The sequence below is a fragment of the Myripristis murdjan genome, chromosome 12 (genome assembly GCF_902150065.1).
Source record: "Myripristis murdjan chromosome 12, fMyrMur1.1, whole genome shotgun sequence".
NCBI classification, from domain to species: domain Eukaryota; kingdom Metazoa; phylum Chordata; class Actinopteri; order Holocentriformes; family Holocentridae; genus Myripristis; species Myripristis murdjan.
The window spans coordinates 19289387-19310971 of record NC_043991.1 but is presented as its reverse complement, the minus strand read 5'-3'; the positions used below and the strand labels follow the sequence as shown (position 1 = coordinate 19310971).

At 38.9% G+C, this 21585-nt stretch overlaps 1 protein-coding gene across 1 annotated transcript; it reads right to left on the bottom strand.

The window, feature by feature from the left end:
- Positions 1-6928: 6928 nt before the first annotated feature.
- Positions 6929-20875, bottom strand: tbc1d13 (TBC1 domain family, member 13). The gene is made up of 12 exons (XM_030064894.1): positions 20761-20875; positions 14388-14461; positions 14255-14295; positions 13534-13595; positions 13190-13289; positions 11873-11955; positions 11516-11675; positions 10868-11078; positions 9955-10118; positions 8753-8913; positions 8599-8656; positions 6929-7841 (listed from the first exon to the last, which is right to left on the bottom strand). Exons 1-12 carry the CDS (start codon positions 20781-20783, stop codon positions 7776-7778), a joined length of 1203 nt encoding a protein of 400 aa, XP_029920754.1. The 5' UTR covers positions 20784-20875; the 3' UTR covers positions 6929-7775.
- Between the last annotated feature and the right edge of the window lie 710 nt (positions 20876-21585).

Genomic DNA, 21585 nt, shown 5'->3' with positions numbered 1-21585 from the left:
CAACCTGGAACCTGTCCAACTACTACCGTACGTGACCGCAGCACAGTGAGGACATTTACTCCCGGTAGAATTTCGCGGCGGACCTTCAAAGTAAAAGTCCCTAACGTTTATAGAAATAGTAGATCTCTTGACTGTAGGAGACATGTTTATCACCAAACAAACAGAAAAAAGACAAAATGACATTTTGTCAGCGTGGAACTGACCACTTTGACATCCAAGCACAAGCACTGCAGAAACAAATCATGGCTTTTTTATGACAATAAGAATAATGATAACAAAAAGAACAATAGTCTAGCTATGGTGTACATAATTTAATCATGATGCTTACTGAGGATGACTGATGAAGACACATAAGTCTTAACTGACAGTAAACACAGTTAATATATATATATATAAGCTTCAAGTACTAAGCTCTGGCACTGACACTGTTTAAAAAAGGCGATACAGAGGGACTTGATGGCAAAACATTCTTAAAATGTATTGCCAGCTCAAATGAGACTTTTGCTTTATTTGTCACATTTTCTGTCATCAAAATAACACTGCGTTGACAGATTTCATGAGGTAATTTTTCAAAATCACATTGGCAGTAGCAACCTGCAACAGCTGGACCTGCCATTACAGAAAACTCCACACTTATTAATCACACCATTTGACAAGGAAAGACATTTGATTAATGCCATCATTGTTATATTTAATGCGCATCTTCAAACACAGTAAAAACATGTATACAAGTCTAACACTACAGAGACATTACAAAAATGTGCTTACAAAAATGTAATCATGCAAATAACCAACATAATACATTTAGAACAATATCGTGAACACACTCCCCTCTCCCTGCACACACACCTACTTCAGGATAGAAATAAATACACATTAAAAAAAAAAAAAAAAGTGAGGCAAAAAAAAGTAGCATGTCGATGCTATTAATAACACTCCCCCCACAAGTATTGATCCCAACATTTATTTTTATTTATTTATTTTGCACAAGGTAAAAGCAATTTCAAATGCATAACTATTTATTTCATTTTTATTTTGCTTTGAGGGGGTCTTAAAATAAGAATGGAGAGGCTGCACAATTTAAAGAGTAACCAAAAGTGACGGTCTAATGGCGAAAGGAAGAGTGGCTGGTCTTTCTGGCCTAATCTCATCACCATTTTGTCAGTGTTCAAGTAGGATAGTGAAACAATTTAATCCTTTGAAAACTGCAAAAAGTCACTTGATTTCTTTCAAAAAGATAGGGACAAACTGATTTAAAAAAAAATTGTAAAGTTACTGGGAACAATAAAAAATGCAACAAAATTACCAGAAAATTAAAAGGAAAAAAAAAAAAAACACTCAAGATTAGAAAATAAATTAAATTAAATAATACAAATAGAGAACGTAGTTTTAAAAATTACAAGAACACTACAATTATAATGATTTCAATGACATATAAACCTCAGGGATGCTGGATCGACATCAGATATGCTGTGTTTAAATGTTAGACACAAACCAAAATATCTGTGGATATAAGGGTCCCTAAATGACAAAGTCACTTCAGATGAGGTTCTTACTGAAAGCCAACATAGGGGTCGAGAACATTAAGAAATTTGAAAGCCCCAGCTCTATAGACCAGCAACTCTACATTTCACCACTAGAGGTCAGGCTTCCCCCACAGATTTGGGTTTGACGTTCGGTAACTCTTTACATGACAGATGCATCACTTGGAATAAATTGCTTTACTGTTGAAAATGTTGTTCGTTGTGCATTGAAAAAGGTATGACATTCAGGACCTCTGTTTGAGAAGCCATGTCAAGTAAAAGGAAACACTACACAGAGTGGACTGTCCAGTTCACTTACAAAAAGGGAAAAAAACAGAAAAAGATTTTCCAGTCTTATCTGTTGGGGTTTCAACAGTGTTTTTTCAAAACTAAATCCAAGTCTGCCTTTCTTGATAATAAATCCAATGAAAGGTGTACATATTTATCTCTCTCACTGTGTGTTTTTTTTAAGGGTGTACTGTGGTGAAGTGTCAATGGAGGTTTATTCAAGAATGCCATTTGAGTCAAGCTTATGAGATGATCACATAAATTATTTGTGTGAAAAATTTGTGTTAAGCTGTTCATATAAAAGTCTTGTCATCTGAGGTTGCTTAATCTTAACTGAAATTAGGAGCAGATTATTGTAAGATTATATATGGACTGGAGCAAAAATAAAATGGTGTAATGAAATACTGCTCTCAGTATAACTTCCATGATGGAAAAAGAATACTGTCCCAGTTGTGGACTGAATAGCATGGCTTAAAAAAAGTTTGTTACCGAGTATCTGAAGCTATTGGTTTGCTCCAAGTCAATTCAAGACACATCAAGCTTTTTTTCAGATGCCTCACAATGCCCAATAAGGATAATTTGTATATTCAAGACTGCTTTACTGATGAAAAGAAGAAAATTACAGTCAATATCCACACTGTTTTTTAGGGTGCCATCAAATATAACCTGCCAGAACATATGGTGATGAATTCCTCTTTACTCCTTAGAAACTTGACTCCCATGTCATTCAATACTGAACAGGTATTTTGTACAGTGTGTGAGTACTCTGATGGAGAGTTGCACCCTATAATGTAATTGTGAAGCATGGAGGAGACTTGGTCCTGACTAAATTTGGCAAGAATGACAGCTGCAGAACGTCTGAAAGCCTGTCGCTTAGACAACAGGAAGCCTGATATGGATAATGTTCATCTCTTCTGATAATTTATAAGAATTTCCTTAAAATAAAATACAAAAAAAGTTTTAAAAAAAAGAGCACTTGAGAAAATAGCCCACAAGTGAATGAACCTGGTAATTCTTGACTGAAACATAGTTTAAAAAGTACTGTATCGTTACATTTGTTAAAGTAAACACAGATTCCACACTCAACCCTCACCAATAGCCAAGAGTACATTTCAATAGTGTGTATGGTCAAGTAAGAATTAATTTGATTATTTCACATTCAAAAGGAACAGACAGGGAAATTCATGATGTAGCTTTTAATGGCGCATCTGTTTTCTGAAGAGTGTTAATAAAAAGGACAGGCAAATGACCAAAAAAAAAAAGTTAAATGTATCGCCCTGAAAATAGTGTCTATTACCATTTTAAGCATTCATCTGAAAATAATATTTTAAAACACTGGACTATGTAGGAGATGAAAGTAATTGAGTTAGTATAACCTCTTCAGTAAGGATTCCAGAGTCACTGCAACATTTCACCATGTTCGATGTTAACCCTGTTCATGTTACATGTGACCACTGGAGTATTATTTCATCAAGTACACACACAGAATGCCTTCATATGAGGATGCATTAAATTATTAAAGTAAGCAAACGTATCACTGACATACCTTGAGCCTTAAAAAAACAGTTTGTTAAAATGACCTGTAGTCAGTTTCCACACAGAGATAGCCGACATGCTATGAGCTTGTGAGTGGATATTTCAGCATTGACAGGATAAAGTTTACAAATATACATTTACATTCAAATCATAACCTAGACATATTCAAGCTATGACCAGTTTGCCACATAGATCATGTGATGTCTGCACAATAAAAAAAAAAAAAAAAAAAAAAAGGAAATCAAAACAGATGGAAATCATCAGTTTTTGAAAAAGCTGTTCTGGCCTTCACAATGTACATTATTTGACTTACTGGACAAAAAGGTTATTTGAACCATGAACCCTGGGCTAACCTGGCTCTTCACACCGAGTTAAAGGACCACATTGGTGTTTTGACATGTTTTAACCCTTTTAGTACAATTCACAGACCCTTTGTGTTACTGCTGACCACTTTTCCAAGCATACCATACTGTTTCAAATGTTTTAAACTGATTTTTTTTTTTTTTTACCTTCCAGCCAGCCATTTGTTCCATTCAGTTGATGAAAATAACCTTGCAGACTGGTGATACTTGCTTGAGTGTGTTTTTATATGTACTTTGTGTATTTCATAGAGCACACAGTCTTGTGCCCAAGATAAATTACCTTTGGGTAATTTCATTTTTGGTCACAAATTAAATCCAGTGGGCAGAAATGGACAAGAATGAAAAGAATGATGCCGATTTGGCTGCTTCTTGCTTTTAAAACTTATAATTAGCTCAGCTTACTGAAGTATGATTTTTTTTTAATTCATGTGATAGCACATGAATGCATTCCAGCCTGAAGACACTTTCCAGGCAGAATCCCACAAAACAGAATGTATTTCCCCCACAAGAAAACAGTCCCGGAAGCATATCCATGGTTTTGAACTTAAGACATTTGAATTAAAACAAAACACAAAAAATAGTCAGTATTCAATCATCTAAATCAGTATGGCATGCTTTGGAAAAAAACAAACAACGGAAAGTAGACCTATCTCTGAAATAGTAAATGGCCTAAAACATACAAAACACACCAGTAAGAGCAGTAACGCTGGTCAGTGCTGGCGTGCTTTACCCTGGCATTAATCCAGGACTAACTGAGGGTTATGGATCAATGTTATTTCCTCAGCATCAGTTAAACCCCAACCTGCTTCCTAGCGTGAAGTAGGGCAACAACTGACCATGTCTGAGTCATGAATTCACACTAGGGGCCCTATCTTGTGCCACCCGCTATCCGCTGCCACTACCCGCTACCCGCAAATTGCGGATTTAGGAGCTTCCGCTATCCCTAAACGGTATCTTGCGCCACCCGCTACCCGCTATCCGTTATGCCGACTCCGTCATTTGCGCCTCGAGGTGTGTCCGTGGGTGTGTTTCATGCGCTATCCCTAAAGTTGCTATTTTGCGCAGGACCACCCGCTATCCGCTATCCCTAAAGTTTGGGCTGTTACAGAGCGCGCCCAGGCGGCTTCAATGCGCGCCCCGACGGAGCCTCGCCACACACGGTCGGACTGATACCGGGACGCCGCCGGAATGGACTGAGTATATTACTCATATAGACTGTTTAGAGGAAAGACTGTTTTAATTGGACACTTATGCCAGCACGTTTTATTGTTTTATCATAAGCCAGCAGCTGTGCTATATTTTTATTTTTAATATTTTATTTGCCCAATCTACCTTGTCAATTAATTAGTTTACACATAGTTCCACCTCTGCCTCTTGTGTGTGTGTGGTGTGGCCCGGGGATTTTACTCAATCAGTACAACCTTGTGACACGTCCACTTGGACACATGTGGCTCCACCTCCCGAATTAACTCGCCTATAATATAATATATAATATGTATATAGCCAACTTGCTTTAGCCTCAGTAGAAGCCCTGAGAAAATCTACCTCCCTCTCTCCATCGCGGGTTTAGGATTTAGGATAGCGCAGCCTGCCCTTAAAGGCAATGGCACCTGGCACACTGATTGGTTTAACTGGCGTAACGCCCAAAACACACCTATTCATAATATAGCGGGTAGCGGAGGTGTTTTGCGGATAGCGGGAGGTGCACAAGATAGCAACTTTTACGGGGGAACGCCTCTTCCTAAATCCTAAATCCGCAAATAACGGGTTTAGGGAGTCTGGCGTAAGATAGGGCCCTAGATATGCAGTTTGTTTTGTTACTGCTCTCGTACGCTTCTGTTGTGGTTCCTAACAGCTAAAAGGGATTGAGGGAAAGGTGCTTTCTGCCATCAGCTACCAAGACCGTGAGCTTTTAAAGTTCCTCTTCTAATGCTCTTCCTTAATGCCATTTAATGTAGTACACCTATGTTCTATACCGTATCTTATTGTGAACTTTGCACAATTCACTTGACTGTCTGCTTTGGACATTCAGCATTAAATGCATGGAGCACATGGCCGGTCATAATACAACAAATGCTGCAGGTGTAGTAATGGTCAGTCTCCGTGATACTTATGGCTAAGGTGGCTTTGTAAACAGATCAATAGGCATCAAAACAGAGATGACCATTAGCTCTACTGAACTGAATGGCAGTAAATAAGCAAACGTTCTCTCTCAGTTATAAGCTTTTCTTTTGTTGTGCTGCTGGTCAGACAGAGACTATCTGTTAAAAATGAGCTGAGACGATGTATTCTCTATGGGGCTGACACACTGACAGATGATTGAGAGAACAAAGGTTTGTCCATCTCTTTTACACAACGCTATCCGTACATCTAGAGCTGAAACCATTTCAACTGTTGCTGAAATTATCCATCAACTGTCCACTCGTCACAATCACAGACGACTGCAGTGCAGCTCGTGTTTCCTCACAATTTTCAAAATGGAACAGTAACTTCTTTCACTTGTACACAGCTTGCCAGAGTTTACAGCCAGCCCTCCAATTTACAAAGACAGAAACAGAACTACTACATTCTGGCCTCAAATTAGTGCAGCAATTGGTCTTCCAGTTTGGTTGTATAGAAACATGATGTACAGTGAATCCTGATAGTGATATTTTAGTTGGCTAGCAAGCATAGCTATGCAAGAATGGCGATTACATGGAGCTTGTGCTTGTTGAGATCCATGTTTGTGTGTTTACACATCCAAGTGCCTCTTTTTTCCCCCAGAAAAGCCACTCCTCCGTTTCGCATTCCAATCACACAACAGAACGGAGAGTGATGGATCCATGTACCAGTTTCACCCATTTGTGTATGGCCACCGCCACACCTTAAAAATATTGTAAAATCAAACCCAGAAAACCACCTTGAGACCAGAAGTGGCAAAGCATCATCAAATCAATGTAACACTGGCTGCAGGTTCAAGCAACTAAAAAAGCACATGTGATTCCTTTGGCTAGGGTGAACACAGCTCTGGGCTAACAGAGCATGTGTGAAAAGCGGTTAACCAACCATAGGCTAAAGTGTTTATCCAGGCTTGGAGGAAAAGCAGAGAATATTCAGTGTGAAAATCACTGAACTATGAAATTTCTTAGCCTTCTTTCAGTATCATGTAATCTGGTCAAGGTAATGTGAATTTATTAGGAATTTAATCAAAAATTCACAAGGAATAAAAAAGGTGCTGTCCCAGACACAACGTTAAAAAAATTAATGCTGCTGATGGATACTGAATTAATTTAGCAATCTTACTGTTTCACTTACAGTAAACAGAACATTACTGATTTATCACAATATTCACTAAGCCAGTATTAGCCACTTCATATTTATCAAGACAGGAATTTTACCCAGCAATACTCAGTCTCCTCTGTTGCACATAATTATTAAAACAGATAAGGCATAAACATTGCTTACATAAAAAAAAGTCTCAAATTCTAACATTTAAAAAAAAAAAAAAAAAAAAAAAAAACAGAGAAGAATGATCATGCACTATTGCTCAACCGAATTAAATGTTTGCTCAATCTGGTTAAGTAACTGGTAGCAGTAGGGTTTCTGGTTACTTCTTGGCTCCGTTTTTGAAGATCGATCATGTTCTGATAGTTGGGCAATTAAGATCGGTAGTATAGGTTTACTACAGCACCTTCCCCCTCAGATGTTCAGTGCGAACATCAATAGTTTGAGCACAAAAACTCTGTCTCCATGGGAGAAATGGCTGTGAGAGAAGGAGGCTCATGTGCCAAGTTAGCTTTTAACCATAATGAATCAAGAATCAAGTGGCAGCTCCTTGTCCCTTCAAGGAAGCAACAGTTTGACAATGTCACCCAGGTTACCAGTTTCCATGGTAGTCTCCACTGATCAAACATCAATAACATCAACTTAAAAAGCAGTTTGCTGTGTTTTTCCCCAACAAGTCTTTCCATGCTCTTCATTGATCAAGTCCTTCTGTCATACACATTTGACATAAAATGTTTTTCAATGTTTGAGCTCCCACCTACCAAATCCAAGTGGACGAGGCAGGAGGAAAATAACGAACTGGTTATGAGTTATCCTGCAGCTCTTTGGCCTTGGTCAAGATGGTGTGGACATCTGAGATGGGGTAATCCTGAAAACAACAACAGAAGAAAACAAATGTGTTATTTCTAATGCAGACACCCCACTGGGCCTGCTGGTGGCGCCAGAGGGATGGTGATGGGGTCATCAGAATGGCCACAGTTCATCCTATGGGCAACATGAATGTTCTCACAAAATTTCATGGCAATGCAAAAACTTACATGATGCATTATGCGGGTGGTGCTAGAAGGAAGGCCATAGGAGCAGCAAAATTTCATTCTCAGGGCGACTTGAATGTTGTCTCCAAAATTTATAGCGATCTACCAAATCGATTTGGAGATATGGCTGTCTGGCTTATGTGAGAATTCAGACTTCTTTTCTCAGAATCCATGAGATTAATCTCAGAACTCATTTTTGTGTGCGCGCGCGGTATATTTACTTTGTGCTATTTCGACAGCTGATGAGTATTGGCAGAAGAATCACCAACTGTTGCCACTGAAGGACATCAGTCAGCTGACAATGAAATGAAATGAAAACTGAAAATGGCTAAATGCAAAAAGGACAACCAGGGGATTTTTGCACTTGATTTTGATTTCAGTTTTTAAGGTTGTTTTTCCTCCAAGCTGCCATTAATTTATACCTCTCCTTGAGTGGCCATATGTTTTGTTCATGTGTCCTTGACCAAGATGTTGAATCACCAACCTGCCTGCTCTTTGTTGGTTTCTTCAGAGAGCAGAACTGGCTAAATGTCCAAAATGCAGTGCTTTCAGACTGCTATACCTCATTTTGTGCGAGAAACCATGCCTTACCTGCAGTAATCTCATATTGATTGTGAAGTCTCCCGCCAGTAAATGATCACGGATAAGTCTGTGAACAAAAGAAGTCCATTACAATCATGACTGAAATACCACGGCAGAGATTTCTGTATTGCTGAAGCCCAGGAGGACAATCTCATAGCCTTACATGAGCATGGCACAGCAGACCAGGATGAGGAAGTGGAAGCGGTCCTGGTCTGAAAACAGGGTGTCCCAAATGCGGATGACATCTGGCAGAAGAAACTCTTGAGACAGCAGCAACGTCAGCCAGCGAAAAGTGAAATACTGTGGTTTGATGTTCTGCTCTTGCTGTTTAGAAAGAAAAAAAAAAGAAAAAAGAAATCGTATACCTTCTAAGAGTACCACCATTCAGTATTGTCTGTCAGATGTTGGATCCTACTATGGTTGCACCTGTTTCTGTGCTGATACAGTCTAACAAGAATGATTTATATTAGAATGGGAAAAACACCTATGCGTTTTGGCACAGAGCCCTCATCAACACTTTGATGATGTGCCGAAACGTGTTTGAATTTAATCCAACTAGGAGTCAGAACCACATGGTGAGATGAAGACCAAGAACAAATTTATTTTGCTGAATCCACAGTTGGGGGTTTAGTTGACCATCAAAACAATTACCATGCAGAACTACCTTCATAAAATGTGCATCCAAAGAAAATACTAGAAAATATCTCAAAAATATGCTTCATAGAGAGCAGTTGCTGGGTTTTCTGGAGATGACGGGACACAGACAGGCAGACTTTGCTTGTCTGAGACAGTACAGGAAAAAAATAATTAGAGTCTTGCAGAATCCACAGGACAGTGCTGTAGCCTTCCTGAGGTAAGCTGAGTCTACCTCAGCTTGTTGATGAGATGCAATATGGCGGCACAGTGGTGATAGTTTGTTTATTTTGGTTTATATAAGCTATTATTCATTTTTACATATCATACAAAATAAAGATGAGTAAGCACAGCTTTACTGGTTCCATTAATAAACAGAATTACTTCAGTACTTTTTTTTTTTTTTTTTTTTTTTTTTAAAATCATACTCGACTACTAAATTATTCAAAACTTCCATTCCTACTTTAATCCCTGTGTGTCAGCATTTTGAAGCAGGATATATGCTACACCCTCTAATCCCATTAAAATGTGTTGAAGAGACCTGGTTTGAAGCTTACTGGCAAGAAATGTAAAGTCAGAATTAATTTGAAAAAAGTTTGTCAGATTTATACTGAAAAAGGAAGGCCCAAATGAAGCCTGAATATATTCTGGTTCAACAGTTGACTGGGGTGTCTGTCCTTTGAACTGCCAAGTTAAACAAGTAGGTAAGATGTTTCAGACCGTTTTCCTTACCAACTTAAGATAGAGCTCCATGTCTTTGTCTTTTAGCATGGAGTAGACACTCTCCATCTTGTACGTTATGCCACACTGGGAGTCATCCAAGCTTTTGATGAAATTGTCTCTGTTCTCCGACATCAAGTTGGTGAAACAGAAGAATGTGTCTGCTTCAGCATGCTCTGAAAGATGAACAGGTAAGCAGTACAGATAGGAATCCATCAATCCTTCTCATAACAGTCTTACATCTTCATTAGTCACCTCAAGACTCAATTTGAAAGAAGGACCATACCAGTAATATACACACATTTTATACTGCAACAAACCATTTTTTCAAATCATGCAGTGGTACTAAAGATTTCACAACATGTAATCAAAATCTATCCATTTACAAATTTGAATTTTTGGTTGAAACACCCACCTTATAATGTTCTGCTTCTGCAGCTAACAAAGTCATCAACGTCTATAAACCACAGAACTGATAACTGGCTGTGTAAAATGAACGTTGATGTGGGGACAATTTCTCTACAAGTTCATTTTCATATCACAGTGGAATGAATGGAAATCAATGGCTGGATAGAAGGCAGAGAAAGTGATATTGGAGTTCTATAATAAGACTGCTTGCTTTGGGAAAAGATTACCAGAAACATTAAGTTTATACATTCTCTGGAAATCATTGGTATAGTCAGAAACGTTTATTTTCCATGTGTGTAGACTCTTCAAACATCTATTTGAGTGTACCCTAAAATCTATGGTCAAGTTATATTTTGTGTTTGACAGTATTCATGCAAAGATCAGTTTCTCTGTGGTACAAATGGTTTCATACTGGAATGTCTGGAAATCGTTTTCAAATGTTTCTTGAACAGATCAGAAGACTAACAGGGCAAGTTATCGTATTTAAGCTTTGTGCACCAACATGTCTTGCACCTACCTTTCCATTGATCGTTTGGGTCCGTGGCAAAGGTGTAGTAAATTGGCCCAACAATCTCATTCATGCCTTGTACATATGCAATCCCAGGGTTGAGTTTGGCATAGATGAAGAGGATGCGCTCCACCACCTCCCAGTGCGCTTCACTCCCATTGGGCAGCACTTCATATTCGTTAGATGGATACAGGTTCAAAGCCTTTCCAGGGGAGCTAACCTGGGAAGGGACAGGGTGGAAAAAAGAACAGAAGATGAGTGGATGAACTCAAATGCAAAGTGGAAAGATGGTGGAATACAACCAGGGGATCATCATACTGCTGATTCCCATCTCTACAAAATTCACTTGTGTTTAAAATGACACAATGGTGAGTAGATGCTGGTAAACATTTTCATGGGTAATTTATAGATGAAGAGAATTTTTATACATTCTTCAACTTGACTGTGAAGGCTGTCAGTGGTCAAACTGCCATGGCTCAATATTTGCATCTATTTGCAACATATGAAGCTATATCTGAGCCATGTTGATTACATTTATACCTAATGTTCCATAGTGGCACCGGCAAAATAAATACTCCCTCTGAGGATTTATCCCTAAAACTATGTAACCCTAGCCTAGGCGAACTGCACATCGCACAAAAACAGTAAGACACTTACATTAGTGACTCCACTGCGGTTCCGATTTACAGTTTGTGCTTTCAGAGTGGTCTGTTCCACACGCCGACGCAGTGTCTCATAATCATTCTGCGGGTCCAAGATTAGTTGGCAAGGATAATCTGTAGGACGCTGGAAAAAAGCCATATCTGGATACAGCCGCCTAGGAACATGCAAACAGATGTTTGTCATATTTAGTGTTACATTTTTTATTCATTATGATCATCCTGAAACCAAACATTTTCTTGATGAAATAGCAGGATGACTGTTGTTAGAGTTGATATTAAGCTCTATTTATCGGTAGAAATGATGAGGAATAAATGATCACAAATACTGTTTGGGAATAGCAAAAAGTCTTACCTGACATCCTTATCAATCTGTAGCAGAACTTCATTATCTTTGAAATATGTATTCCACCTGCTGTCTGGGTTTGGATTAAGAGGCTGAAAATCAATAAAAGCAAACTAAATTACCACCAACTCTTTGCAGACTTAATGCTGTAAAATACTGTTTTGGAGTTGTAAATTTTCCTTGGTTAAAAAGATATAACTTTTGACTACCGACATGAAGCTCAATAAATATTATGACAGTAATGACAGTATTATGTAAATGCAAAAATGGCCATGAAGGTCATTCCCTGCTCCCCAGTGCACCATCACCTGGTCAACAATTTAGGCAGGTTAACGACTTTAAGAATTTTGTAATGCCACTCAGAGTCAAATTTAAGACCAATATCACTATAACAAAATTTGCAAGAAGCATGCAACACCACCAGTTACTTTGACTTGGGGACAACTGAATAAACTTTGATTCTCTTTGTGCTGAGCCTGCATAGTTGGTAGCAGCCCTCCGTTTTGCTGCCTTGAACAGGACTCAACCATACCACAAAAATTAGGCTCATCCAACCAATTTTCATTGCATTTGCACTGCTCCATGACTACACTACAGAACATATGAATCAAGCTAGAGCTGGGCTACTGGCTTAGAGTGTGAATAATGCTTGTTAGTAAAGCTAGTTAGCTAGTGAAAGGGTCTTGTTTATTTATCTTTTCTGTGTGTCATCTGCTGGGAATGTTCCCTACAAATCTTGGTTGGCTGTTGGTTGTAAATGACTGTAAAAGACTTTGTCACCTGCATTTTAAGACTAATCAATTAAAGACAGGAAAGAGATATTCTAAGAGAGAGTTGCCTATCTCTTACTTATCTGACTTATTTCTTTTTGCTTGTTCTGAAAAGAATTGTGCTTCAACAGTAGAGGAACTGATGCTGCCAAGTGTTCATGAACATCACCTGCTATATTATGACAATGAACACAAAAGTCTTTGACATGTGCTTGTGCAGTTGCAATGACTGTTGCAAGCGTGAATTTGCAACAGCTAATAGACCACACACGCATACATACACTTTCTTGACCTCCATGCCGAATTTCAGTCACTTAGGGTTAAAACTTTGGCTGCCAAAGAGTGGGGAAAGTTTTGTGGACTGACCCGCTAACTGACAGAACGAGCTATAGAGCTGCTAGCTGCAGCTAAAAAAAAAAAACTCACTGAGTAGGAATACACAATTGTATAACATTATCTGGTTATTTTTAGTGTACCATGCTTTTATATAATCAGGGCCGCAGTTTATTTAATCACTGCTGTGGGAAGAGAAAACCAGAACAGAGGCTTGACTCACATGGTCCTCCATGGTCACATCTTCTCTGGAAAGGCCCAAATTGGCTTTGGCAATGCCAGGTTGGATAATCATCTCTTTTAGGAACTGCGAATACACCTCCCTGGTGGGAGGAAGGGGCAAAAATTGGAAATGAAAGTGAAAGTTCGCAAATATATATACTGTACATATTTACTGATGCCAAACATATATTGAATAAATAAATAAAACTAATCTGAAGTGGAGACAAATTAATTATTTGCTAACAAGTGTTACAGAATCAAAAACAGCTGATCAATACACTCTAACAGAACCTCACTAAGCATTTTCTTCTCATGGCAGCAAGTGTCTTAACAGATTCTAATTACCTTTGCTTTTTGAGAAAAGAGTCCCATAATGTCTGATCAGGAGGAAGATAATTAAGAAGAATCTGAAAAGTTAAAACAATCAATCATTAAGGTAAAGCACCATCAGAACATTTGAATAAATCTAGATAAACATGTGACTATGTGACACCATCAGATTTATAATGATTATGGATTAATAATAATAATAATAATAATAATAATAATTAATAATTAAATAAAAATAAAAATCAAACTCAAATCAGGCCTAAACTTTAGCTTATACACATAAAAACATCCTGATTGAATCCCTGACCTGAAGCCCAGGCAGTCGTGAGGGCAAAATCACCTCAAGCAGCATCCCGAACTAACTGAGAGTCAACTTGGGGGTCCAGAACATGAAAAAGTTTGAAAACCCCTGATTTACATATACAGTCCAGATCTTTGGTCCTCCCTACAATATCGATATGAAGGTATCCAGGCAGATATATCATATTTGATTTTACTGCTCTCACTCTCTTGGTTGTCTTTTTATGAATTCTGCTGAGTTTTAGGGAATGATGCTGTAAGGTCTGGGTAGTGTATTACATCATGATAGGTCTGAAGTGCCCTTGTAATATGCTGACATATGCTTAGTTTGATGCATGCAGTCTAAAAAGATGAACTGATGAGAAGGGGAGTGCAACGCATGAGATCCATGATGTGATACATGTTACTGAAACAATATAAAGAGAAGGCAACTTACTTTCCAGCAAAGTGCACGAATACCTCCTTCAAATGGGATTCCTGAATTGAATAAAGGAAAGTTTGTCAAAAATAAATAAATAAATGTGCAAACTAATTTAATCAGCACCAAAATGTCAGTGTGTGAAAATTACCACTGAAGCACAGTTCCCGGAGTGCCTTCAAGTCTATGTTTTCTTCACTCAAGGCCACTTTGAATTCCTGTATTCTGAAATAAGAACAAAGTCGAGGTTAGATCCAGTCACATTTACTGCATCACACCTCAGTGATCAGATGATGCCTTAAATAAAAGTCACAGAAGGGTCACGTTAGTTTTACTGCAATGTGTTTTAAGTGAAAAGATGCTTTCTGTAGCACAACGCTTTCAATTTTTTTGTCCTGCTGGCAGGCAGGGCCTAAGGACAGCCACATCCATCTGTCTGTGTGTCCGTCCATTTAATGCTTTACTCAAAGGCAACTTGAAATCTGTTGGGCTGACTGCCATGAAATTTGGTGAGTACATTCCTGCTCCTCAGAGGACAAACTCTCTCAGTGTCGGTGACCTCATGACCTTTCCTCTAGCACCATCCTCAGGCCAAAATGTACAAAATCAGCTCTCTAAATGATAATTTAGCGAGCTGATTTTCTAGAAAAGCACCATTGACTACTGTTTATTTTACACTTTGACCCAATTTTGGTGTGTACGTCGTCCCCTGTACTCTTGTAGGTGGAATAGGTCTGTGCCCCTACATAGACTATCTCTGATACAACCATAGCTCTGAGTATTCAGTTGGCACTCCACTCCTACAAAACGTACTCTCTACTCTGATGTAACAGTTTAATACATTTCTTTCGTGTTTCTTGTACAATAGATGAAAGCATTATGGAAGTGAAAATGGCCATGGTTACACTTGTCTTTTCAATGCGGGTTTTATGACTGGACGTGCCAGATCAGAACGTAGCTGTGCCCACATACGTGTATCCAGGCTTGACACTTCAATGTTGGCAGCAGCACCAGTTAAATAAACATTACTGATTAATGATCCGTTAATATACACAGCATTAAAGCAACCTGTGAAGAAACAGCGTTTTGCTTACACAATAACTTTGTTATTAGGCCTAATAATAAAAGGGCTTATAGGAGCAGTAGTCTACATCTTTTATCACATAAAATAATGTGCAGAATGCAATTATTTTGCTTTTTTGCTCTATCAAGTGCATAATATTAATTCATATTTTTCTATGTTATACAACAACAAAATAAACTGGGACCAAAAACAAACAACACAGTAAAATGCCTCCCAGCTCTGCTTCTTCGCTTCAAGTGTTTGGTTGCTTGCCTGTGAGGCAGCAGCAAGCAAATAACTTAAATGAAAGTATTGTGTTAGCCACGAGGTCAACACAACCATAATTTAAGCCTAAATCAAATTTGCGCATTTTTGCAGCTGTTTTAAGCTTTTCTGGAGTTTGTTACATATTGCAAGGGAGGAGGGAACTTCACCATGACTAAGGGAAGAGGATCAGTAAAGGGTGAGGGGACTAAGTTCAGTAAAATAGGGATAAAATTCCAAATGACTGCTATGTTACAGTGGAAATGACTCCAGAGTTGCTGGGGCTTTGCAGCCACTATACCCTGGCACGTCCACTATCCATAGGCCCTGTTCAGACCTGGTGTTTTGTATTGAGCGATATGCAAATAGTTGGGATGAGTTATAGTTTACGCTTGCCATTAAAAATACATTGAGTGATCACTTGTGTTTGGGTATTACTTCCCCGCTCTCGATGCAAATACTTACTACACTGCTTCCATGTATCATTTCCATTTATTTGCCTTCTTGTGTCCGCACACAAAATCAAAACAAGACAGACTGTTTCCACAACAGAGCGTCTTTCACACACTCACTTTACAGATTTTTTAAATTCTTGAGACACTGTGGACAAACATACATACATATGCATATGGAGATGACGCTGTTGACTATGCGGTGCTTCATTGTGGCCGGGGACACATCTGCATTCACACTACGGAAACATAAGTGGGCAAATGCATCCCAGGCCAGTGCTGAACATTACTTAAGTGATTGGACCTCAATGCATCTTAAAAGCGTTTTGAGTGAGTTCAGACCTGTATTTAGCACTGTCCACTTGTGATCGAATCACCCAGGACAGATTCTAATGCGAGGTCCGAATAGAGATGCATGCCTGACACTGAGGCACTTGTCCGGGGCACTGGGACGTCAGTCTTGTGGTTACCCCAGGTGTAGAAGAAAAGTGGATGCAGAGTGTATGTGTGCTTGCCCTACACTGAGAGGAAGGCCATATGGTTGTGTACCCGTCTGTTGACTGGATGGGCAAATGCACTGAAGTTTTGTTCAGCCTCACATCCTGCAGGGCATTTCACTCTATGGCACTTCTTTGCTGGGAATTTTAAGGGGACAGCAAGACCACTTTGCAAAGAGGGGGCATCAGGTACATGAAAGGGCAGTAGTGCTTAGGGATGCCTCTAGCCACCCATCTTACCACCACAGTTTCAAGTGATATTTCAGGTTCTTACCCATATAGTGGTAGTTGCTACTCAAGTTTGACCTGTCCTTCCCTAGAGTCATGAGAGTGAGGTGCTTCACTCTAAGTGTTCCAGTCCAAAATATTAAAGATTCAAGTGCATCTGGCCCAGCAAACAACACAATTTACATGACTACACAATGGCTTCACCTACCACATGTGTAAACAAACAGGCGGCGCTGAGGGGAACTGTTACATGGTGATACAGAAACAATCTAGTTCCACCAGTTAGCAAATAAGGGGACTGGGAAAGAGCATTGATAACGATAATAAACGTGTGTTGCTGTGCATACTTCAAAACATTTTTTCAGCTTCAGGTTATCGCTCAAAATTGTGTTGTTTGCTGGGCCAGGTACACTTCACTCATTTTGGAGTACAGTCCCTGTGAAGCTCTCGTTCTTCCAACAGTAAGGAAGCTGACTAGTCAAATTTGGAGGACATATTACACTCGTACACAGTAACAAATACCACTATATGGTGAACCATCACTGTCATTTCTACTGCCAGTTTCATGATGACAAGAAAAAATTACTTCCATTAGTATCATCATCATCATCATTAGCATTAACACTGTTGTTTCAGCGGTTTTTACAGTCTGCTCAAAGTGCACCAAGCTGCCCCTCTCCCTGCTTTGCTGCTACACACAGCACAGAAACATACACCCATCCCTCAACTACCAACAAACAAATGTCTCTAACTTCAGGACAGAGGATACAACAGTCCACACCTGGGATGTACTGTAAAAGTGGTGAGCAAGGTTTCCTATACATAGGCTCATCTGTGGCAGATCAGCAGAATATCATCACAGCATTAAAAAGCAAAAGTTGGTCTGTGTATGCAGTAGATGTGAGAATTGTTAGAAATGATAGAACTGACCTAAATCAATCTTTTACAGCTGTGCCAAAGAGGTGTGTGAGAGTGATTCACTCTCTGCTATCAAGCTGAAGTTTCTAAAGGGGCAGGACAAAGCACACTGAAGAGACTTTCACAACCCAAATCATTTTTATCAAATGCAAGAGCAGGCAGATCAAATCATCACAGGACCAGTTTATCGAGTTAACATTTTTATAAAAAAGGAATAGCATCTGGATCCAAGATAAAAAGTCAACTGAACAAAGAACAACATGTTATTCATTTCACTGTTAGCCAAGGTAACGATTAATATGCTCAGATTTGTGTGTTTGGGGACCCCCAGGGGTCCATGACGGTCCTCCAGGGGCTCCTCAGCAAATTAGTAGAAGTTTAATTTCACTATAATTTAAATGCTGAGGCTGCCTTTCACAAGCGTTTAAACACAGGAAATCTGATGTCAACCCAGCATCACTGATCTGACCTTTAAATGTATCTTTTTAATAATTATAATTATAGTTGTCTTTTCGGGGGAGCTTCTTTTGAAGTATTTTTTCCACAATATTTCGAGTATTTTTCAAATTTTCTGATAACTGTTTTGCCTATTTTCATTTTTCGTTTCTTTCTTTCTTTCTTCCTTAGTTTTTTTTTTTTTTTTTTAATAATGTTAAGAATTGAATGATACGTGTCATTGCTCTGTTCTGGCATTTTCAAAATTACATGGACTGACATATAGGGTGCATATTCTTCATCAGCACAAAAATGTTTATAAAAGAATCTGTGGGCAAAATAGAAGAAAAAAAATTGTTTGTCCCATTGACACTAAGTGAGAAGAAAACTCAACCAACCTACACTCAAAAGCTTAATCTTTAGCTCAAGGTGGTGCTTGGGACTTGTTCACAGGTTAAAGTGTGAACTAGCCTGCATTTTGTTACTTTTATGACCAATTCAACTGCTAGCAAATTCCAAAATGCACAATAACACCATGATGTACTGTGATACAACCAGTTTCACTGTTTTTACAGCAGCCTTTATGACATGAAATAACAAGGTGAACACAGGGGTTACTGATGAAATTATTTAAGGTTTTGTTTTATTTAAGTGTAGCATTGTCTTTCCAGTGAAACAGCATCGATACCAGGACTCTGTTAAACCTAAATGGAGCAGAACCTTAATCCATCTCATTAGTAACACCTCTATGTATGCTGCTATTTCATGTCAAAATGCTACTGTGAAAAAGACCCGTTAAGGATCCATCATGATGTTGACCTGACCAACAGCAAAAAACAGAAAGTCTCAAGATACAGTCCAGGAAGGATGCATCACATCTACAGTAACCTACAGAGCTGCTTTAAACAGCGGAGACAATGAACAGTGGCTTAGACAAGCAACATCAAGGGCACAGTTCATCTCAATCTGTCAGGCCACTGCTGACTTTGATGGGAAAATTGCTCTCTCGGTGGCAACTTGGGGAGAACCATCTCCACATGGCATCACCTACCAGCATTCTTCGATTTGTCAACCACCCTTTATTTTTACTCCTCCTCCAAGTGATCAGTACCAAAACACTGTGCCAGTTCAGGTATTTGGCTGCCTTTCATCTGTCCATCACTCTTTTGCTTGCGTTATTTTCATTCTCCAATAGCTCCTCTTCACCTAATGAGCTTGTTTTAGATACAGGAACCCGTTTTCTACAAGGAAACTGAACACAGGCCTTAAAGCAATAAAATTATTACGAGCCTGACAAGTTATTCAGGACAGCTGTATTCCTGCACTCAAGCACAGGGCCTCAGAATTATCAACACTGGGAACAGCCTCAAAGAAAAGTTACCAGCTCCATGCTTCCAAGCAAGCTTTAAATTGGTGTCTTGTGCACTCTTAGCTTTCACTCCATTCAAAAAATGATGACAGCTGAGTATTTTATCATGTTATCTCCAATTTCATTATGACATGGTCTGAACTGAATACTTTGCAACCAGTAGGGGTGTGAATCACCAGAGACCCCACTGTATGATATTATCCCAGTACTTAAGTCATGATACAATAGTTTTGCCATTTTAAAACATATGCTGAGTATTGCAATAACATGTACTGCAATATATTGTGATTTCTTACTTTTTTTTCCAATTGCAAACTACGTCTCCAAGGAAAAACTTTGCCAACATCTGTTTTATCTCACACATTTCATGTCAGTCTCTTTTATTGCAGCAACATAGGATTGTCAAGCAGACACACCGACCAACTCTTTCATAAATGTTGCACGATTTTTGAAGATACAATATCGATAATTAGCTTCCATGTATCGATACAATATTGCCAATCCTAACAACCAGGATACCAATCAAATGTATAAAAACTGTAGACTGGGTACGTAATGTATTTTCCTTATTTTCGTTAAATTCTGCAACAATAAGGTTTGCAGCATATTGAGACTGCAATATAAACGCACAGAAAAAAAGCAAATGTACACGTAAGAGCAGGAGCTAATTATGCAGACAGTACATTTGGACGATACTTGGGAAAACATCGTGGCGTTTTTAATGTTGTGTCTTAAAGGAGTACAGCTATCATGGCCTAACAGTTAGCTTATTTGCAATTAGCTGGGCATTACATTGACTTTAAACAGGGGCAACCGTTTGTCAAAGCAAGGAAGTAACATCTTTGTATTTCCATTAGCACTGCCAAGGAGACATTAGCTTTGTCAGCAGATGCAGCTGGTTAGCTGAAAGGTGGGACTTGAGGAAGTATGGATGTGTCAGCTGATGTGCTAACGCGGAGCTAGCTTACTTTGTGCGCACAAGTTGATGTGATATCTTTCGAAGCATCCTCGGAGCTCGCTGTCTTTACTTTTAAACATCGCGTTTGAACCCTGGCAATGCAGGAATTCACGCAAACCGGTCTCTGTAACACCCACAATACGGCTTCACTCCCATTTGGCTTGCTAATGCTGTTTGCTGTGGCAGCTGGTGGTGCTGCTAATAGCTAACGCGCTGAAGTTAACGCTACTTTTGCTGTCAGGCTGCTGGCTGACAAAACCAATGAGACATAAAATCATGTTTTATGTCATTTTATGCATCATCCTTCTCATGCAAGGAAACATCTTTAGGTTTGTCTCACCTGTTTCTGTACGAAGTAGACATGTCTGAGAAAAATCCGAGGTGTTTTCCATTAACTGTTACCAAAGAGGACTAACTCGTCGAGAGGGAAATCCTCCAGCCACTTCCGGCTCTTCACAACAAAACTGAGTCCGGGCGGAAGACATCCGTTTTTATATGCTCACGGGTCCATTTGTGCGTTCAAGACTGCGTGTATTAGGCGTCAGGATTATTTAATTTGTCGTCCATGATTATTAATTGCAATAACAATGTGTTATTTGCTAGGAGCTTAAAACTAAGTGGAGAAGTTGAACATATGTCCTGCACAGTCGTTGTACCATTGTTTACTTGTTTACTGCCAAACCAATCACAACAAACGCACGTCAAAAACCAACTTTAGCCGTATAACTGTTATTGTCCGCTCTGCTTTATTTGTGACATTGTCTTTAATTAAGTATATAAGTAACATTGTGTTTAAATGAAGTTCTTCTTCGTCTAAAACTTCCTTCATTTTAATGGCGGTCGTGTCGCATTACCGCCCCCTCCTGTTTAAACCTGTCCCCCACAAGCCAGTTTCGCATATAAAAGTGAAAAATAAGATCCTGCCATTTTGTTTGTTTGTTTGTTTTGTTTTGTTTTTGTTTTTGTTTTTTAAGCAATACATTTCACCCTTTTTTAATCTATAATTATTTTGTTTTTCAAGTGATCCTGACTATCCCATTCTGTTGGTTTGGATGAAAGTGTGCCAGATCATTAGTTGCAATTCATTTTGTTTATCAAATCCATCTTAATGTTAATGTTTAACTATAAGTTTCAAGTTTAAGTTTATTTAGAGCCCAAAAACACT